The 22,257-nt window shown below is 48.5% G+C and overlaps 1 protein-coding gene across 2 annotated transcripts in view; it reads right to left on the bottom strand.

Annotated features, from left to right (window-relative positions):
• Window positions 1-22,257, bottom strand: part of LOC133346972 (anoctamin-8-like) — a 65,340-nt gene that overhangs the window by 39,511 nt on the left and 3,572 nt on the right. For both annotated transcript variants that reach the window (XM_061558820.1, XM_061558821.1), the window contains exons 2-6: window positions 5,061-5,157; window positions 2,615-2,738; window positions 1,915-2,059; window positions 1,185-1,281; window positions 859-975 (exon numbers count right to left, since the gene is read on the bottom strand). In XM_061558820.1, coding sequence (XP_061414804.1) covers window positions 859-975; window positions 1,185-1,281; window positions 1,915-2,059; window positions 2,615-2,738; window positions 5,061-5,091 — 514 coding nt within the window. In that variant the 5' untranslated portion in view covers window positions 5,092-5,157. The remainder of the gene's footprint in view (window positions 1-858; window positions 976-1,184; window positions 1,282-1,914; window positions 2,060-2,614; window positions 2,739-5,060; window positions 5,158-22,257) is intronic.

Here is a 22,257-nt window from a genome sequence, read left to right as displayed (position 1 = left end):
CAGATTGCATTGAAGTAAGTAAGTAAATAGTTACTTGACATTTTCTTTTTGGTCCAGGAGAAAAGGCTGAGGTTGTCAACTCATTATAACTGATAAACTGGTTTCATCATAGGTAGCTGCCTGGATTTAAATTCAGACTCTGCATGGTGCTGACTCAGGGAATTCACGAGGCTAAGCCTGAGGACCCCTGGGTAACTAAGTCACTCGCCCATCCTGATTATTCTCTTCTTGTGCGCCATGTGTGCTCGAGTTTCCAACTTAAAATGTAACATAATATATGGACAGAGATCACACGTCAAATGGTTGTACTTCAAAATCACATATCGTGGCAATAGGTGTTTGAGGCACTGGTGTATTATACAGAGTGATCCAGATGTCTTGTGATCCTAAATACCATTCTCCAAAACTAAAAAAAATGTAAGTAAGGTTTATTTTAAACAGAAATTAATCTGCAAAGGGAAAACTGTTGGGGGTCAATTAATTGGGGTCACAAGACATCTGGACCACTCTCTATATTCGTGGTGGTGCTTGCTCATTGGGTCCAAAGTAGAACATGAGTACCGCACGACCCCCTTCCCCTTTTAATTTATAAACTCCTTGTGAGATGACAAAAGAGATATAGGCAATATTGATGTAGTAAGATTTGAGAAATGTAGACAAATATATAGATGAGTGTGATGTGGGAGAGACATGCAGAAAAGATAGAGGTCAGAGATATTAATGCGATTTAATTTAAATAGCTTGTTATATTGATTGGGATGTATGCCTCCACTGTTGTCCAAGCGCGTGTGCATGGGTGCCAACCGCAGTGTGGCAGTGTAGTTGTGGGGAGTGTTGACGGAGTTGTTACTTGCTGACCTAGCGGCTGCTTTTCCAAGAAGCCGTACATCCATGTCTTAGCGAAATGTGCCAGGGCCCGAGGCTCGTGGAGAGGGAAAATTTGAGCCACCATTCCCTTGGCCAGCAACTCTGGAACTGCACAAAATTACACGCGGAGGCGACGACCGTGAGCACAGAACGATGCAACGAGCGTGACGACGGCAGCCTGATTCGACTTCTTGAATTCAAACCCACTCGGTAAATTAGCAAAGACACAAAAACTGTTGCCTGCCCAAGGGGGCCGGGCGTGCGCGCTGCCACATTTCGCGCGAGTGTTTTCCTGGAAAGAGCCACCCGGGACGTACAGATGGCCTGTCCCTCCAGGAAGTTCACGTTGCCCACGCGTTCCCCTGAGCGGGCTCGCACGTTGTCCAGCGTGTGGCAGATGATGGCCTGACGCTCCTGTGGCACGCACACGCACACACGCGCGGCGGCACAGCCGGCTCTCTTGGTCGTCACGAGTGGCGGCACGCGCCCGCAGTTCAGTGGTTTGATGGCGGTTGTTCGTGTGCTATGCAGACACGTGCAATGGTGTCAGAAGCTATAATAAAGCAACGTGGCTCACTCCCTGCCCCCCCCCCCCCCTATACATCTTCTTGGTCTGGGGAGGGGGAAATAACTGGTTTACATTGCACGGTAGTACTGCTATTTATGGAGTGGCGAGTGTCTGTGTGTCTCTCTCTCCTATGTCCCAGTGTTTGTCTGCGTCTCTCTCTGGATGACAGATTTGCTGGGCCCCATACTTTGTAATCTGTACAGTCAGAGCATAGTACGGTACAGCATAATGTATCTACACATATAATTCGAATGTGTCAGCCTGTTGATATTTCCAAAAATAATGTTAACCAGCAGCAAGCAAACTCTGGGCAGGTTTCACCATTCTCGGCTTCATCAGCAGAATCATCTGATGAGCTAGATGCCAATAAGTGCCCTTTATCTCCACCATGTCCATTTTGTATTCTCAGCACTCACTAGTTACCGTAAACGGTGTTGCACGTGTGTGTTCTGTTGCTTAACATGAAGACTTCAACGCACCTGCGAGGTGAGGGGGTCCGTGTCGGGAGAATTGTAGGCGTGCACAAAGTTTGCAGCCTTCTTGGGAAACCAATTTTTTCGTAATTTCTGGAAATCGCAGTGCCTGTCCTTCCTCAGGCCCATGGTCTCCGCACCTCTCACCAGGCTACAAGCACGGAGTCGAGACGAAGGTCACGTGAGAGCCCGCTTAGTCTGATGACGCTTGTGCCAGATTGTGCTTTAACATTCGACAAACATTACAGTGTGATACAACAACGATGACAACAACAATAACAACCGCCAATTGCCACTAAGTGGCGGTGTAGTCACCACAGTTGTTGTGCCAAGTTAGGTGCACCTTCAGACCACATCAAGTGTCGACCGATCGCCTGTGTAACCTTAAATGTATTTATGATCTTACGATTAGGGATTTTTACCACACGCGCCACGCAGCGAAGACCATAAACTCATGATCGGTGTGCGAGGTAACAATAAAAACTGTCGTCTAAATGCTACGCGTGAAAGCAGCATACTTGAATTGTTTAAAGGTGGCAAATTTCCTCAAGAAAATCAGAGATTAATAATAATAATAAATATCTTAACATTAAAACATCCACGCCAAATGTGAGACAATGAGAAGCAGGGCAAGGTGGAATAAGAAGATGACAAGGCAAGGTGGGAGAAGGGTAAGGTGGGAGAAGGGCACGGCGGATTTCCTTACTCATTGTGGCTGGCCGTGAGGTGCAGCACGGTGCATGGGATGTGACTTATCTCCACCAATAGCTCCGGAGCCTTGGCCTTCAAAATGTCCAGCACCCACAGCACGGTGGGCATGGGAGTCTGGTCTGGGATGCCGACATGCAAATTGACATAGTACAGGGTGTAGAGAAGGGTTTTGCCAGCAGTTATGTACGAATATATGTTGAACTTCTTTCGCACCGTACGTAGCCAACCGCGCTAATGGGAGTTGCGGGGGAAGGACAAGAAACTAAACACAAAATGCAGTCCCTCCGGTCCTACATCCCATATCTCAACCAGACGTCACTAAATCTATGATTTTAAAATGTTAAAATATTAACAATTAGAATACACGGTCACCCACTATTTCAATGTTTTGACAATTATTTTGTTAACAATTTTATTTACTAGATTAGAGTTTGCATCGCTTCGTGATAACTGTGATCGGTCATTCTATGGCCGATCTGAATTCATCCAGTTCCTAAAGAAGCTCTCCAGCACGTGGAGCGAAACGTCGGACTTAATGCCAAACAACACGTGGTACAACCCCAAAAACACATTGGAGACCTAGCCAGCCGATTAACCCTCGCTAGAGACCATGAAGATGACGTCATATTATTATTATTCCCAAAGCACAAGACCAAATAATAACGTTGTTATTAATTTTAGATATTAAAGGCTGTCTGCAATAAACTTAATATGCAAATTGCATAACCCTAAATAAACTGGCGTTATTAAAAACAAAATAATCACCGAGTATTAGTGCTTGCAGCTGGTCTTAACACAGCCTGCCCATGTGGGATAATAATAAACTGTTGGTGCCGAGGGTTGCACAGCACTGCATTAGCCAAGTTTACATCAAGAGTCTCATATAATTCACCATTAGACCTCCTTTGCCAGTACCAAAATAAAATAATAGGGTTTTTTGGTGTGGACCAATCAGTTTCAAGGACAATGCATATATTATCATAGTGTGTTTTTTTTTTAATTTTGACTGCAAGTATTGTGGTTAATGCAGACATGAATCCTTGTAAAAAGATTTCAGTTTTGTTGCCAGAAAAAAGGGGAAAACCCCTATTATTAGTCTCATATAAATGTACAAATATGGACATTTGGCATCTAGTTAAATGTAAATAATTTAAATATTTAAGCAAACGTTATGACTATGGTATCGTGCACTGTGTTAATGATTGTAAATAGGAAAGTGGACTTATTTTTTTAAAACATTTGCTTGGACAATTATAGTAATGGGAGGAAAGAATTGTTGATGTGTTGCCATAAAACTGACGATGTTTACAGGGTGTTTTGAAAAATATAGACCCGATTTGAAATTGCAATATCTCTGAAACCACGAACCGCCCATGAATAAAACTCTTACCACTTGAAAGGGCGGGGCATAGAGTTTCAAATGAGTACTGCTAGATGCCTCTCCCAGCGCACAAACAGCCCCTAGCCCAGGGGTCGGGAACCTTTTTGATTGGGAGAGCCATAAAAGCCAAATATTTCTAAATATATTTAATTGAGAGCCATATAGTATTTTTAACGTATAATAAATTAAATATGTCTTACTTTTAATGCGACGTCTGGTGCTGCATAGTTTTGCTGATGGCCTTGTAGTCTGGTACATACGTGGTGAGGTTGAGCTTCATGCAGGCGTGACCCGTGAAATTTATCTTCAAAACTAATTTCTGTTCACTTTAAAATGACACAGTATTATTAAGTAATATCACAAGTATTTTAAAATCAGTTCCAAACAGATTTTTTAAAATTATTTTTTCAACTCAAAATTGTCTGGGAGCCATATGCCGTCACTGGAAGAGCCATATATGGCTCGCGAGCCATAGGTTCCCGACCGCTGCCCTAGCCTCAGTCATTTGCAAGACACACTGCTTCGATAGGTCGCACGGGACCCCAAGACTTGGCGCTACACTCTTGGCCCCCAAGATCCCCAGACATCACACCCTGCGACTTTTTCTTGTGGGGATACGTCAAAGAACGTGGTTTTGTGCCACCATTAGCGACTAATCTGGATGACCTCAAAAACAGAATCACGGCAGCGGTGACTTCAGTGGAAAAAGACACTTTGAGAGACGTTTGGGACGAATCAAACTATCGTCTCGATGTTGTCCGTGCAGCAGGTGGAGGGCATATAGAGCATTTATAAAATGGTTAGTAATACTTGATAACTCATTAAACCGTTTGTAACGTTTTGTGTAATTGTAACATGTTGCCATGGTGAAATATACTACTTTGAAATTTGGTTTATGTTTTTCAAACACCCTGTATTATAGATATACATTCCGTATAAATGGTAAGCGGCATGGATGAACAGAAATCAACACTTTATTTTTTACTCATGTATACATGAAGCTGCCCTGACCATAGTCCACAATCGAGGTCACACACGCACGGATGAAAAACAAACTTACCATGAAAAACGATAGCGACGTCGCACTCCATCCTGCTATTTAGAGGCACAGCACCCGTACCGCATGACACCGCGCGCCTTGGTATCTGCAATTCCTCCTGGATATGAACGAGAAATTGCACCAGGATAAAAACACATGCATTACAAGGATTCAAGTTGATGGGTTGCTTTTACATTGGACTGTTTTGATTCACATTGATTTAACAATTGAATGGTGAAATGTTTTTAAGAAAGTATTTTCCCCATCATTGTATTCACGGTGCACATTTTTCATCCTGCCATGAGACATGGCATCCATTCGGAACTCTTGATGAGCAATGTACGGGGTAGACCCGTGTGATGTAAGAGAAAAAAGTTTAGCTGGAAGCATATTATATTTTTTGCGACGTAGAATTGTAATGTATTACTTACTGTTAGTAGCTCAGCTTATTGGAAAGTATATTTAGTATACTGATGATACTATGTAGTTCATACTTTAGTTTTTTACGTGGTTGTTTAGTAACTGTAGCTACATACTATTCACATTCCTTCCCTTTGTTAATGCTACCCCCTTACCTTCCCTTTGATGCTGCTAATCCTGCATAATGCACGGGCATAATATGACTTTGAAACCTCCCGCCCACCTCCTACGCATTTTCCATAAATATGCTAAATTCCTCTTGATATGCAAATTATTTTGTCAAGGCGCTCTTCTTCCCCCCTCCAACCCAGCTTAAATATACGCTCCAAGCTTGGTGGTGTTTCATTCTTCACTTCTACGTGACCAAGAAGATCAATGTGGCCCTGTTTGTCCTGGAATGGCCGCACAACAGATTTTCATGGAAATTAATCTTAAACACATTCCTGCGGAGGGAGCTGGTAGGAACGTTGAGTTGCTCGGTCAATGGCCAGGGTCAACGGCGGCGTGGTCTATTCTGCAAATATGGCCGACTATGAGGGCGGGCACAAGCCGGCGTGAGTAGGTTAAACGTTGAGTTTTATAAGGGCACCACGGTGTGACCAGCTCCTCCCCTCCCTACCCAACCCCACCCCTCCCCCCCCTCTCCACTCAGCCCCACCCCTCCCATTTTTGGATGCACGACGGACGGACGGACACAATAATCCCCTGTGGGCTGGTGTAACCAGGAGGTTCCTACCAGTAAAAATGTAGCAAGTGGCCTCTTTTATCGTTGGACAATAGGGGGCGCAGATTCCCTGCAGATGCAACATTCAAACTGGATGTTGCATGATATTCAAACGGATACTGTAATTCTAAGAGTTGGACGTTGTATTTTTTGGAAACTTTTTTTATTCTGCAGAACAGTGGGCGTATTCACAAAATACACCCACTGTTCTGTACAATGTCTTGAAATATGGTTGCATTTAGAAGTTATGTAAGCCCACATTGTATTATAATGAAACAATTTCAGCCGCTATGATTTGTATTCAAACTTATTGTCTACAGCAGGGGTCGGCAACCTATGGCTCCGGAGCCGCATGCGGCTCTTTACGGGCTGCTTCTTGACGATGAGTACGTACTCAGATGCATTGCGGCTCTTGAAATACTGAATTTTGTACCGAATTGGAAAGAAATGGCTCTTCTTGTTATTTTGGTTGCCGACCCCTGGTCTACAGTAATTCTAGACATGATCACACTTGCAACGGGCATTCGGACTAATTTTATCTTTCACTCTTGCGCAGTTGAAACCGCACTGATTTGTGGTGTGTCAATTCTCACAATATATCCAGTGTCATCCACATAACTGAGGGTACTCTCACTCTTTTATTCACGATGTTCAGTCTCTCATTGAGTCCAACGGCTCACAATATCCTACCAGCTTCTCTTCCTTACCCGCTCCCCTTACAATTTTTCTGCACAATCATCCTCATCACCTCTCCAGCTGTGACCGTCTCAGAATATGTCCAGCATATGCCACCTTTCTTCTCAGTAATCATTGCTTGCGCAATTCTCTCTCAGCACATCTTATCACGTCAGCTCACTCATTCCATTCTTCCGTAACCCCACGTCTCAAGCGCATTTAGTTTGTGTTAGACACAGTCATTGACACTCGTTACGATGGTAATGTGGTGGTACGATACCAGTGCAGTGAGTTTCATCGGGGCATCGCATTTGGTGTTCGCTGAATTTTTCTTACAAATGCGAGGCTGTCGCGAAGGCGCTACGTTTAGCAGACGCTGTCTGTAGTAGTTTCACAGGAGTGGGCGATGTTGCTGCGTTTGATCCCAATTGAGTAATTTGCAGGTAATTAGCTAATTTTGCACCACAATACCTGTACGCAATGGGCTACTCCTTTTGAATGACGTCACAGGATCGTTAATGTCCAATGAAACAGACGAGGGGTATTTTAAGGTTAATACATCCGCAGTAATAACCAGGGCAGCCTACTGGATTGGAACCATGAACCTCTGCAACAAGCGGCGAACGCGCTACCGCTGGGCCAAGCATTACCACCTTGAGTGCATGAAGCCATTAACTGCTTGAGCATTCTGTGGTGATTTAATTTGTAAACTGTGCCATGGCATGTGAAGCAAAGTACATGAAGGTGTTATCGAGAGGGTTAGGATAGTTGTAACAATGGCGAGCGTTTGTTACGTCCTGGGATGTATAGCAAGTCATGCTGTGATTATGTCATGCGTGGAATTAGTTATTTTAGGATTGATCATGTCGGTATGATGTCAATTAGGGCTAAAACGCTCCACCACATCCAAACAAAACACATTCCTGGGGAGGGAGCTGGTAGGAACGTTGGGTTGCTCGGTCAATGGCCAGGGTCAACGGCGGCGTGGTGTATTCCGCAAATTTGCCCGACTGTGAGGACGGGCACAAGCCGGCGTGAGTAGGTTAAACGTTGAGTTTTATAAGGGCACCACGGGGTGACCAGTCCCTCCCCACCCAGCCCCACCCCTCCCACCCCCCACCCAGCCCCACCCTCCCCACCCAGCCCCTCCCCACCCTCCCCACCCAGCCCCTCCCCACCCTCCCCACCCAGCCCCTCCCCACCCTCCCCTCTCCACCCACCCCTCTCATTTTTGGATACACGACGGACGGACACAATAATCCCCTGTGGGCTGGGGGAACCAGGTGGTTCCTACCAGTATAAAAGTATCACCTGGACAAATGTGCCAGTTGAGTTTGTGTTTCAGCAATCTGGTTAATTTAAAAGCCAGCAAAATTTCACGCTTTTCTACGACGTTTCACCGGAGATTAAAATCAGCATCATCTGGTATTAACAAGATCGGGAATTTGCTTCCCGATCTTGGTCCTTAATTAAATGCACGTGTAATGAGTCATACTTCCCAGGAGAGCCTCTAGATAGTGCCTGAACTCACTACATATGCACTGTAGTGGTTATCCTTCTCTTGCATGTGCATGATCTCCTAATTAATCCCAGGACAAATCTTCACTGCATTTTAAATTGTATGCTCCCACTTTAAAGATCAACCGTGCTCGCAGATGTCTAATGTCGAGTGAGGTCTCCATCTATGTGACTCAATCAGGCTCAAGCTTGGATAGCTCCACCGTGTATCAGAATAATATGTATTTATACTGGAGGAATCTGTTGAGCTATAAAGCTCTTTTTCATATATGCCCAGTACAGGCGGGTCAGAAAGTTACAACACAAAAGCACAATTAATAGGAGTGCAATGTAAAGGAGAGGAAACTGGACTATTTGTTTGATTTTATTGCTCAATAATAATGATAATAATTTACATTTATAAGGTGCATTTCATCCGTAGATCCCAATGCGCCACAGTGTATGGAAAGCAGAAAATAAACAGCACCTAGAGGGTAAACGGCCAGAACGAGTGGGGATGAAGGCCAGTTTAAAGGGGCGCGTTTTCAATAGACTTAAAGAGCCCTAACGACTCCGATTGTCTTATTACCAAAGGCACAAAGCGTTGTTCCAAAGTCTGAGATCTGCACTGCCAACAGCCCGATCAGCCCAGGAACAGAGCCTTGACCTCACTGGAGTCCTTAGAAAAAGGCGATCCAAACATCTGAGGAACCCCGCTGGAGAGTAAACATGGATCAGTTCCTGCAAATACTCTGCCGATTGCACGGGGTGTTGAATTGCTTTATAAAATACGAGCAATGTAAGAAGTATTCACGAGGAAAATTGTTAATCACGCGGAGATAATAATAGTACTTCCATAATACAGGTTTTTTTTGGGTTAGATCACATAAATGTCAATGTGTCGTTAAACCCGCCATCACCCAACATACCATTAGTAAGGTTTGTCACGTAAACAGAACATGCCAATTCGTTACGAGTGTAGTGTGCTAATTCACAGACACTAGTAAGAGGTACTCTCACTCTTTTATTCCGGCCTTCACAGCCTTAGGGGGTAACCACACACTGGGTCGGGACAGCCAACATGCTGCCAGACCCACAGCTTGAAGAGGGCGAAGATCACAACGACGACTGCAAGACGCGTTCCACTCCAGATCGCAACAGCCCCGACTGTGAGTCGGAGCTCGCCTTATAGCCTGAACAGCGTGGCCAGGCTCCGCCCTCGGCCCAGCCAGAGGGCTCCGTGCCTTGCCCACAGGTGCAACTGGTAGAACGGGCTGTTACCCCGAATTTCATTGTCTACCAATCTCCCAGCGGCACGCGCTACAGTGACTCATCAATGTCACTACACTAGTACAGCACACCGGTGTGTTGGAGAGTAAATCCACAACATTTACAATCTGAGTACTTGGAGAGTAAATCCACAATATTTACAATCTGAGTATCACAATAAATATCTATTCGATAAAAAAAAATTCCATTCGATACAAAAATCTATTTAAAAATGTGTTCTCCTCTTCCTCTCCCGTGTTGTAACCCCCCCCTTCACCTCCCCCAACCCCCACGTCGTTCAACTTGAAGTGTCCGCCCAAGCTAACCCCCACAACACACAATGCGACTCAAAGGTCACTCAAAGGTCACAGCCCACTCGGGAGCCCCTCCCCACACCATTTACCTTTTGTGGTTGTTGTTTGGTACGAATGGGATCACATCCATCATAGCATTGGGCCATCACGCACTCACCTTGACCGCAGATAAACGCCGGGTGCCCTTGGGAAGACGATCATCGAGAACGTGCAACCGTGTTCCGTTTTAAAATATATACAGTATATAAATAAAGCTTAAAAAATAGGACATACGTTTCTTACGTGTCATTGTTCTTTTTCTATTATTCAAGGGCTGTGTATAATAATGTACTATAAGCATGATTATTACCGAAAGCGATGTATAATTTATAATTAAATATATGGTTACGGTGAAGTACATATCATTTTACAGCACCTCTATATATACACACACACGGTATGTGCTATTTTAAATGTTTCTAACTTAAGAGAAAAGTTAAAAGTAATGTCTATCATCAGTCCTTTATTTATAACATATTTGTTTAAATATATTGTCATATATGGCTAGATGATATATCACATGTCGCAGATGTTTAGTTAATAAGGCAATACGAATTGACGAAATTCTAATATAATACAGGAATGCAAAATACATTTTAGGAGGATGCACACGACAAACAACGGCCGTTTAAAGAGGGGACGCTGCCGTTTTGGATTTCGCCGGCGTCGACGAAGTTGTTTTAAAGAAACCACGAATGAGTCCCATCAGTGTACGGACACTCAACTGTCTGCCTTTTCGGTTGCTGCGCTTGCTCCCCGTTGCTGTTTGGGGGCAGGATAAATATCACCCGAGAGCGAGCCGCCATTGCCAGGCGCCACGCGTTCGTTCAACTTTGAAGTGGCCTCCAGGGGTGGTGCCACGGTGCCCCCCACACTGCCGCAAGCCCTCGACCCGCCTCAACTCCCGCAAACTCCGTTCACGCATTCGCTCTCTCTCGCTCGCAGAATGTTCTTCTTTTAAGTGGCACGGGCTGACCTCGTCCATCCGTTAAACTTAATATAGTAACGTGACGTTGCAAGCAACTATATTTTTCAGAGCACGTCTTTCAAATAGTTATTGTTAACCATACCTGTCAACCCCTTATTAGTGCCTATCTTATTACAGACCAATTCAGACCTTGTTGGTCACCCCCGTACCCCTTATACATCTCAACGTTCATCCTACAAAGTCCCATCACAAGGGAGAAACACACAAATAGACAAAACATGTTTTTTCCGTATTGAAACGGATGTACGCCGTATGGACCTGAAAACTACATTTCCCTGTACAATAATACGGTGTAAACCGTATAGGTTGACAGGTTTGTGTTATCCACACCGACGTTTTAAGGGATACTTTAAGGCATCGCCTCTGTTGCCTGGCTTATCGAGTGGACAACGCCTCACAGTGACCATCATTCATGCTTGTGCAATGTACGTCCTCTATGTTGAACTTATTTCGCACCGTACGTAGCCAACCGTGGTAATCGGAAGTGCTAATATAGGGTTACAAATGACATTATTGTTGTTATTATTGTAGGCGTGTTGCTGCCACGTCTTTGTGTGTGAGTTTCACGTTTTATAATCGTGCATTGTTCTTATCGTCGACCGATGTAGTCCGCATATCAAGCCTCAGCAAGCATCGCGGCACAACTAAACATTTGAGTTATTCTTTATAGTTAATGAAGTGTTCTTGAAGACGCGTGGACAACGGGGTAAGGCACACGTATTTATTTGCACAATGTCTTTACAATACTGGAGGGATGTATCGGCCCCCTCACCCGTACAACTGGGAATTCACCCCTAGCTAGCCTTCCTAGCTGAGTCCTCCGCTAACGGGCTAGGGGAGGCTGTCTGGCCCGACACTGGTTAGTCGGGCTACGGTACCCGGAATCCCAGAGGTCTGACTCTGGTTCCGGGACCACGCCACTGGCTCCAGCCTGCACTGCCCTTACAAGGGCGGCGTCCCAGGGGGAGTCCAGGGCCTATCTGGCCGGTCTTCTCTCTTCCCTTAACTACACTAAGACTGAGCCCCGAGCTCTCTGGCTCAACCCTTTTTATACCCCCCTAGAGGATCGAAACCCCCCTCACGCCGTCCAGTACGGACGTCGTTGCGGGCACCACCCCGTGTGCTCACGAAGTCCCCGCCCACTGTGTTTGTTATCCGTTAGCCCCTATGCAAACAGCCCTACACAAACAGCCCCTCTGTAACAGCCCTACATCACCCCCCCCTGTACAGCTCGCAGCCGTCCCGACTGCAACAACTTTAATAAAGGCTGTTTAACCCCTGGATACCCGCGTGTGCCTTAAAAAACGTTTTTAACGCTAACATGAAGGAACCAACAGCAACAACGACAACAACAACAACAATGACAACAACAAAACCCACAACCCCGAAGGGAACAATCCGACGCACCCCCCCTGAATAAATACGAATACCGTAAGAGTGACGCATATATACAGGTTAAGCAGGGAACTCGCAACACACATGCAACACAACACAAAGAAAAATGTGCTAGGAGCTCCCCACCGACGCAGCACCACGCAACCGTACGTAAGGGAGAAGAAGAAAAAAAAATGTTCGTCCAATGCGCTATAAGAGTCTGCGCATTTTTGCGCGTGTCCTTGCTGCAGGCCCGTCACACGGGGCAATCCCGGGTGGCGAACCCGCCGGTGGCGGTTGTTCGTTTTGTATAGAGTCCGCGTCTGACGTCGCGGGAACCGCGGCGTCCCTTGCAGCAGCAGGTGGGTGCGGGCTCGTCAGTCCCGATGCACCTGGAGGTGGCACGGCCGGCAAGGCATTAGGTGAGCGCGGTGGAGACGGAGCTAGCGAGTCGGTCGACCCCCCACACGTCTGGCCACGCATGTGTGAAGTGGGTTTGTGTACCGCGACGAAAGGTTTCAACCGAGAGGGGTGCACGAACCATCGCCGCTTCCCCCAACGAATGCGCACGCACTGTGGTCGCAAGACCTCGACCACTTCCACAGGGCCCCGCCACGGCCGCGCCAGCTTAGGGGAGGTGGCCAGGGGTACTTGGGGACAGTGCAACCATGCCCTGTCCCCCGGTTTCCACTGTATTACATGCGCCCGACCCAGCCTGAGGCGCTCGTTCGCCTTTTGACGGAGGTCCGAGTTCAACCTCGCAGCATCCCGCGCCTCTGTTAATTTAGCCAGATTAAATTTGACGTGGTCAGCCAATTTAGTTTTTCCTTGCGGGTCGGGGATCTGCAGCTGGGCGCGAACAGGCGGGTCGGGTTCGCGACCGTACATAAGGAAAAAGGGGGAAAATCCCGTAGCTGCATGGGGTGCCATCCGGTATGCCGCCAAGACCCCCTGAATATGCAGGTCCCAATCAGTCTGAGAATCTGAGACCTGCTGTGCCATCATAGACGAAATGGTGCGTTGCAGGCGCTCGACCATTCCGTCTGTCTGTGGGTGATACGGGGAGGTCCGAATTTTCTTTGTGCCTAAGAGGTCACAGACTTGTTTAAGCAATTTGCTTGAAAAATTTCTACCCTGGTCGGTCAGCAGCCGTTCCGGAGCACCTTTGTCCAGGACGTATCCCTGAACAAAGGCGTCCACGATGGCTGCTGCCGACTGGTTGGCAAGGGGCCAGGCCATGGGCCAGCGCGTAAAATACTCGACTCCTGTCAGCAAATACCTATTGCCCCTGGGGGTGGCGGGAAATGGGCCCAAGATGTCCAGCGCGACAAGCTCATTTATTCTGGACACCTTGATTGATTGTAAAGGCGGGTTAGACTCCCGTGCCGGCGGTTTCCGTTGCGCACACCGCGGGCATGAATTCAAAAGATCCCCAACATCCTTCGTCATACCAGGCCAAAAAAAATCTAGTTGTATCAGTGCAAGGGTCTTTAGAGTCCCCAGATGTAACAGGCGCTCATGCGCGGCCCACACCACTTTGCCTCGCAACTCCGAAGGGACGACCAGCCGATGTCGCTGCGATTTCGCGTCCCAATGCATGAGCAGACCCTGTACCATTTCCCATGCACCCGAATCACCTTTCACCCGGCCGGCACCCCCGACGCGACGACGCCACCCGAGGAGGGAGGTATCCTCCATTTGGAGGCGCCCCCACTCAGTGACGGGCAACCCCAACAGGGAATCCCTTCCCTGTTGTTCGATCGAATTATCAGGCAGTGGTTCGTCGTCGTCGGTGGCTGCCAGGATCGGAACCGATGCGTCCCCTGAAGGTCTGCAACGTCCCGACCCCAGGAGGCATGCACATTCCGAGGTGGTTGGCATGCGTGACAGAGCGTCCGCGTTGGTATGGCGAACGCCCTTACGGTAAGTGGTCTCAAAATCAAAATCCTGGAGGACCTCCAACCATCGAGACAACTGTCCCGATGGTTGTTGAACCCGCAGGGCATACTGTAGTGCCGCATGATCTGTGCGGACGGTGAAATGCCGACCGTACAGATATGGGCGATACTGTTGGATGAAAAAAACAATTGCCAACAGTTCTCTACGGGTGACACAATATCTCTGCTCCGCAGGAGACAACACCCGACTACCGTATGCGACCACCCGTTCAACGCCATCAACCACCTGGGAAAGCACACCCCCAATACCCGTGTTGCTCGCATCGGTGTCGAGCAAAAAGGGCTTCGAAAAATCAGGGTAGATCAAGGGAGGGGCTTTCACCAGGGCGTCCCGAAGGGAGCGGAACGCAGCCTCCTCCTCTTGACCCCAGTGGAACCGAACCCCTTTAGATGTTAGAGCGTGCAGGGGTTTAGCAATTGTCGCAAAATCAGCAACAAACCGTCGATAATACGACGCGAACCCAATGAAACTCCTGACCTCTCCCACCGAGGTGGGAGTCGGCCAGGAGCTGACACACTGCGTTTTGGCGGGATCGGTAGCAATACCTGAGCGTCCCACGATGTGCCCCAAATAACGCACCGAATCACGCAACAAATGGCATTTTTGGGGCTTGAATTTCAAATTAGCAGCCCGCATCTTTAGGAAAACCGCCCGCAACCTCTGGAGATGTTCATCAAAGGTTTTTCCAAAGACGATAACGTCATCCAAATAAATGAGGCACGACTCCCATTGCAGTCCAGCCAAAACCAATTCCATTAAGCGCTGGAAAGTTGCCGGCGCTGAGTGTAAGCCCATCGGCAACCGGTTGAATTGAAACAAGCCGTGCGGTGTACGAAAAGCAGTTTTAGGCTTTGACTCATCATCCAGAGGAAGCTGCCAGAATCCCGAAAGTAAATCGAGTGTGGAAAAGAATCGCGCTCCCGCCAAGGCGTCAAGCGATTCATCCATCCGAGGGAGCGGGTATGCGTCGGCAACCGAAATTTTATTAAGACGCCGGAAGTCAACGCAAAACCGCAACGAACCGTCCTGCTTTTTAACCAGGACGATCGGCGCTCCCCAAGGGCTGGTGGAAGGAGAAATGATGTCCGCGGCCAACATGTCATCAACAGCCGATTTGACATGGTCCTTTTCGGCGGGACTCAACCGAAACGGATTTTGGCGAATTGGCGCGCTGTCACCCGTGTCAATATGGTGACGCAGCAAGTGAGTGCAACCCAAATCATATTTATTTCGACTAAAAACGTCGGAAAATTCTCGCAGTAGTGTTTTAAGTTGTTGACGCTCTGAATCGGACAGGTCCGTCGATCCCGCACAAAGCGCCTCGAGCCACCCTTCATCGCTGTCCGAATGCGGTCGCGACGCAGGGACAGTGTTGACGCAATTTACGGCGGGTTCCTCACACGGCACCGGTGTTGCGTGAGCAAGCACGGTCCCCTGTGGGATCACCACCGTCCGCGAGCCCACATTAAGGACCGCGATGAAGGGTTCACCATCCCCTCTCACTATGGTCTGGGCCGGTAGTAAGTCAGGTCCACTAACCCCGGCCCTAGACGGTCCCAACAGTACCCCTTGTGCCCCAGCACCCTTAACGAGGGGCCGCCGAAGTTTCAAGGGTACCAGCATTTGCGTCCCCGGAGGAACGCGTACCGTTCTTTCCACGAGCGCCGGCACCGTCGCGAACGCCGTCCGAGTCGCAACCGGCGATGGCAGAAACGCCATGCGTCTGCCCGATGGAAGCTCTATGCACCCCTGGTCGATCAAAATTACAATCGGCATTTTGGCCAGGAAGTCCGTCCCCAGCAGGCACGGAACCGCCAGCGAGGAAGAAACAAAAATCGGCCCAGACAATTTTATTTCCCCGATGCAAATTTGGGCACGAATTTGTCCGATGATGCCAAGTGAGCCCCCGTTAGCCGCATAGAATGGTATGTTAACTGGCATCAAGGGACGACTCCGGACGGGGAGAATATTATAAATTAATTCCGAAATAATAGTCGCCGATGCTCCCGTATCGACCAGGATGCGCACTTCAACCCCGTCGATGTACCCCACAACGGCCGACGATCCCGACGATGCGGCAACCACACGATCGGCCAGCACGGACCACTGGCCGGGTTCGATATGGGTACCCGGAGTGGTGCGTGATGGTGCGATGGTGCGTGATACCGGCCCCCCTCTCGTCGCGGTGTTTGAGTGCGTGACGGGTGTGTGTGTGGGCCAAACGTGTGGGGTGCCGCGACTCGCCGGTTTTTGATGGTGGAGCTTGGGATGAGGCCCGTCGTCCCGGTGAGGTGTCGTCCCGCGCTGACGAGGAGAGCGGCACCCCGAGGCGACGTGGCCCCGGACGCCGCAGTTAAAACACCGCGGGAGCGACGTCGGAGGTGACGAATGGTCGGAACGGCCCGACCCGTCCTGGCCCGGCCGTGCACTCGTCGCCTGTTGCCGTCGGTGGTCGACGGCGTAGAGTTCCTCCGTCGGAAGGGTGGCTGCAGCCACCGCACGCCCCGCCGATGCCCTGCTGGCTTTTCGCCGGAGCGACAGGAGGTTTGCGTGGAGGAGCCGCGCCGCCTGGAGCGATGTCATTTCCGCGTCCTCCTGTGCGACGACAGCGATGTCAAGATCGTCAGCCAGGAGGAGTATTTTCTCCGTCACCATAGCGTCGATGCCGTCGTCATCCATACGGGGGAAGGCCGACTTGGCCAACGCCAGGAGGCTCGTTCGGTACGCCAGGGGCGACTCCTTTTCTCCCCGCTTGCGGTCGTAGAACTCCTGTCTACATTCCGCCGATGGTCCGTAGACCCCTCCCAGCAGCTGCAGCGCCATTGGTAACGTAGAGCGCCTTTCCTTCGGTGCCGATGTTAGAGCGGCAAGCGCGTCGCCGTCCAGGAGCGCCGGCAGGGCGTTGAGAGCTTCTGCGTCTGTCCATTTAGCCATTTCTTGGTGGGCGAGGAAGCGTCTTCGGAAGCCGCTCCAGTCGCCCTCTGCGCCCACGAATTCTTTAAGCGGGGGCAGCCTTTGATGCAGCGCAGCAGTTGCCGTGGAGTCCTCTGGGCTGCTGTCTCCCCGACCCGGCTGCGTCTCGGCGCGAACGGCAGATGGCATCGCCTGTCGCAGCTTTGATGACGCGCCCTCCTCCGTCGTTGATGCGGCAGCCCCAGCGCGGCCGATGTCGGACCCCAGGTTGAGGTTGGCCACGCCCCTAGCGGTCGCCGCGTCGATGGCGGGAAATTCAAAATTCGAATCTTCAGAAATGGCGGGAAGGCGCTCCGGACGCCGGTTCCCCTCGCCCCGCGGTGGACCACCAGCCCCCAGCCGTGTGATGTTCTCCAGCGTAGCGGCAGCGGCGTAGAGCAGTTCCGCCAGCCTCTCGTGAGCCAGCCTCAGGTGGTCTGTCCGCTGCTCCTCTCCATGGCGATGCTCCGGCAAGAACGCGTCCGGCCCCGGCTGCACGTCGTCTTGTTGAGCCATCTCGGGCTCGACAATTTCGGCGGCGTCTTCCGTTTGCTGTTCCCTGGCTCGAGCTGTTTGGCGCGTGTCCATGTTCTTGGTTCTTCTGACGCCAGATGAAGTGTTCTTGAAGACGCGTGGACAACGGGGTAAGGCACACGTATTTATTTGCACAATGTCTTTACAATACTGGAGGGATGTATCGGCCCCCTCACCCGTACAACTGGGAATTCACCCCTAGCTAGCCTTCCTAGCTGAGTCCTCCGCTAACGGGCTAGGGGAGGCTGTCTGGCCCGACACTGGTTAGTCGGGCTACGGTACCCGGAATCCCAGAGGTCTGACTCTGGTTCCGGGACCACGCCACTGGCTCCAGCCTGCACTGCCCTTACAAGGGCGGCGTCCCAGGGGGAGTCCAGGGCCTATCTGGCCGGTCTTCTCTCTTCCCTTAACTACACTAAGACTGAGCCCCGAGCTCTCTGGCTCAACCCTTTTTATACCCCCCTAGAGGATCGAAACCCCCCTCACGCCGTCCAGTACGGACGTCGTTGCGGGCACCACCCCGTGTGCTCACGGAGTCCCCGCCCACTGTGTTTGTTATCCGTTAGCCCCTATGCAAACAGCCCTACACAAACAGCCCCTCTGTAACAGCCCTACATTAAGAAAAAAATCATGAACGGGGTGTCCATTGGCTGAGGAAAGTTCTGCTGGTGTAAAATTCAACTTTCTGCGAAGACCAGCGTTGTCAGTTTGAGCAGAATTGTCAGAGTTCCTATCACGTCAGCGCCCCGTGGAATAACCTCCCACGTTACCAACCGGTCATCACCGCCGTCCACCCCCGCACAACGTAGAGGGCGTTCAATGAGTTAGAATGGACGAGCGCATCCGCCCACATTGCCGTTTATCGACACACCTGAGTGTGAATAAAGTTCAAGGTCGGAGCGTTGCCACCTGTCCAGATTTTCCCAGGATCATGCTCCTTTCCTGCATTTTCGTTTTGGGGTATTAGTCCTGGGAAATTAGAAAGTTTTCTCGGTATATATAAAAAAAAGTGTGAGTTGCATAATAAGACACCACTCAAGACAATGCATGTGCATGTTGTTCTCCCCTCTTCTGGTATTGTGAGATATTCTTAGTTCCATGATATGCCTCGAGTATTTTTGTGTATCTCAAAGGTGGCACCTTTCCAAGGGAAAGAATGCATCATGGACATTGTTGTTGTTGAATCCACGATCTCCACTGGCGATCCTGAGCAGCTGGGGAAATTCCAGATGTTTGAGGAAACCAGTCTCTCAAAAGGACATTGGCCTGGCCTACATCCTGACATGTAACCAATATCTTAAAAAGCTTTGACGTACGTTTGAATGTGGCCAGTAATTGTTTGAATAATAGTTTTAACCCCTTGCTTTTTTACGTAAAGAGCACGCCTAGGTTACTTCCCGGCTCTTACAGGTAGTAGGTGAAAGCTTGAAAATTTTTTACTGCGTAGACGGTGCTTAATATCAGCCGGAACGATCTCTGAAACGCTGTTCCGGAATTATGTTCGAACGCAGCATCCATCTCGCCTTATTTTATCCTCATAATACTGTACTGCGTGGTGTGTTCGGTGGTGGTGCTGGTGTGCAATGGATGGGCGTAGCTTGTATTCTAGTGGTAGTGCCTTAAGCCAGCCCAGCGATGTTGCAGGAAATATTGAATGAGAAAGTCTGTCCCGTGCAGAGACATAATGAGCTAGCGGTATTCATAAACACATTCTTAACACTTTATTTGTATAAAAACAGCAAGATTGAATCGCCTCTACGGGAGGGTTTCCACACATCTGTTAGAGCTTTTAACAGACTGCGAGACAAGAAGGCTCACCTGATCGAGTCGCTAACATTTCTCAAGAGATGCCGCGATAACAAGGTAATACCGATCACATTTTCACTCACATCTGCTGCTGTCACTTCTCCTAACGCTAAACGGATCTTGTTCAAAGCTAGCCTATCGCTACACTCAGAGAGAATAAAATTGCTCCGATTTGAACTTGATAATTTAGACAAGACTCTCTTACAATCACACTTAAAATTAACATAAAATGTCCACTTCTGATTGGGAACATGTAGAAAACATGACAGTCTCTTCTGCTACTTCAATGTCAACCAAATGTAAAGTTAACATGATTACTAAATTCAACCTCCTGTCAAAAAAGAAGCCAGAGCCACACGTTAAAAAGTTAGATGTTAACAAGATTGCCATCAATCAGAGTAACATCCCAATTTCCGACAGCCTAAAATTGGTACTAGCTAAAGGGTTGAATTTCGCAGTCATCCCCAAACATATCCCAGTGGATGATGTAATCGCCCAGGTTGACGTAGCCCTCAAAGGCTTGGAACACATCCCGGCAGACGTTGCTAGATCTGAAATCGCTGCTATCCTCAAAAACGCTAAGAAATCCATTAGCAACATCAGCAAGGACGAGCGTTTTGAACTCTCTAAATTAAAAAAAACAGATGACATTGTCAACCTCTCAGCTGACAAGGGCAATGCCACTGTCATCATGGATACAACCACTTACAACAACAAAATTCAGGACCTTCTTAATGATGGCAGCTATACCAAAATCAACAGAGATCCCACCAACTGCCTAGCTACAAAAACCAACAATATCATCACTAAATCGACTTCTCTAATCGATCAGACCAAGCAGAGCTCCCTAAACACTTCGGCTGCTAGACCACCCAGATTTTATGGCCTTCCAAAAATCCACAAAGTAGGTACCCCGCTCCGTCCTATCGTCTCCACCATTAACTCACCCACCTACAAACTGGCCTGATTTATGTCTGAGACCCTGCTTTCTTTCACGGGCAAGGCCACCTCAGCTGTACTTAACTTAGCTCACTTGGTTTCTCTAATCAAGGACATCTCACTGTCTCCGGATGATTTGCTTGTCAGTTTCGATGTAGTCTCTCTGTTCACCAATGTATCTGTACTTGACACCATTGCAATCATTGAACACTTGGTCCAACAAGGACTGAATCCAGATGTACCAACTTTGGTAAGGCATTGTCTTACCAACACATACTTCACCTGAAATGGTACATTCTACAAACAACGAGGGTACCCCAATGGGTTCTCCCTTATCGCCAGTGGTAGCGAATGTTTTCATGGAGAAATTTGAGACAGATGCCATCCAGACATCCACCCTACATCCTTCCTTGTGGAAGAGATACGTAGATGACACGTTCGTCATCTGGCCACATGGCCTGCCAGCACTGAACCAATTTAAAAAAAACACAAGATCCAGGTTCGTTTCAACACAGTATACAAAATCCGTGATTTAATCTCATCTGTAAAGGATTTGATTCCTGAAATGCAATACCCTGGTGTCTACAAACTGAGTTGTGGTTGCGGCAGCAGTTAGATTGGGGAAACGAAACGACATGTCTCGGACTGCGTTCGTGAACAGGCAGATCTGAAACACGGTAGGACTAATTCTAGATTTGAAGCTTTCGTGACTGCAAGGATTCATATTCTTAGGTTTTTTTTGGTAAAGTCACGTAGGTAAAAAATTCAAATTAATAAAAGTAAAATAAAATAAAAATCACGACGTTTCGGAGGCAACACAAGCTTCCGTCTTCAGGTGGAACCGTCACAGCCCGACAGCTGTATCAAGTAAATGAGAGATTACAGGAGATACCACTCCGTATATATATAATGTTTGAGGGGGGGGGGGAAGGGCCAGGACTGGCCCACTTTTTTATTATTATGGTAAGGTGCGGCTTGAGACTATGAATAGACTGCATAACAAAAGACTGAGCCTTTATTATGGAGAGGTTCGGTTTGTGACTACGCCAAGCCAACATAACAAAAGTGTGAAAAAAGAAAGCTAAACCTGGTAAAACCTTCTACAAACAGAATGAGGGTACCCCTATGGGCTCCCCCTTGTCACCAGTTATAGCCAACATGTTCATGGAAAAGTTTGAATCAGACGCCATCCAGACATCCACCCTGCGTCCTTCCCTGTGGAAGAGGTATGTGGATGGCACTTTCGTCATCTGGCCACATGGCCTCCCAGCATTGAACCACTTCTTGGACCACATCAATTCTAGACACCCATCCATTAGATTCACCATGGAAGTGGAGAAAGATGGTAAACTACCATTCTTGGATATTCTGTTTGAGAGGAGACCTGACGGATCCTTGGGACATTCTGTCTACAGGAAAGCCACCCACACAAATTCCTACTTGAAACCGGATTCCCACCACCACCCATCTCAAAAGAATTCTCTCATCAAAACGCTATACCACAGAGCCCATGGCATTTCTGACCAACACCACCTGGCCGGTGAATTAAGACATGTACATCGGGCCCTCAGGATGAACGGATACTCTGACCGCACCATCCGCCAAGCTGTTTCTCCCACCATACAGAAACAGCCACATGAAACTCCGACCAAAACTATCACGTTACCATACATAGCAGGCGTGACCAAAAAGATCTCCAAAATTCTAAACAAACATAAGATCCAAGTC

Source organism: Lethenteron reissneri, chromosome 25 (genome assembly GCF_015708825.2).
Source record: "Lethenteron reissneri isolate LAM-NWPU_2019-01 chromosome 25, ASM1570882v1, whole genome shotgun sequence".
NCBI lineage: Eukaryota > Metazoa > Chordata > Hyperoartia > Petromyzontiformes > Petromyzontidae > Lethenteron > Lethenteron reissneri.
The sequence above is the reverse complement of the archived record's forward strand: the minus strand, read 5'-3'. Positions and strand labels throughout refer to the sequence as shown.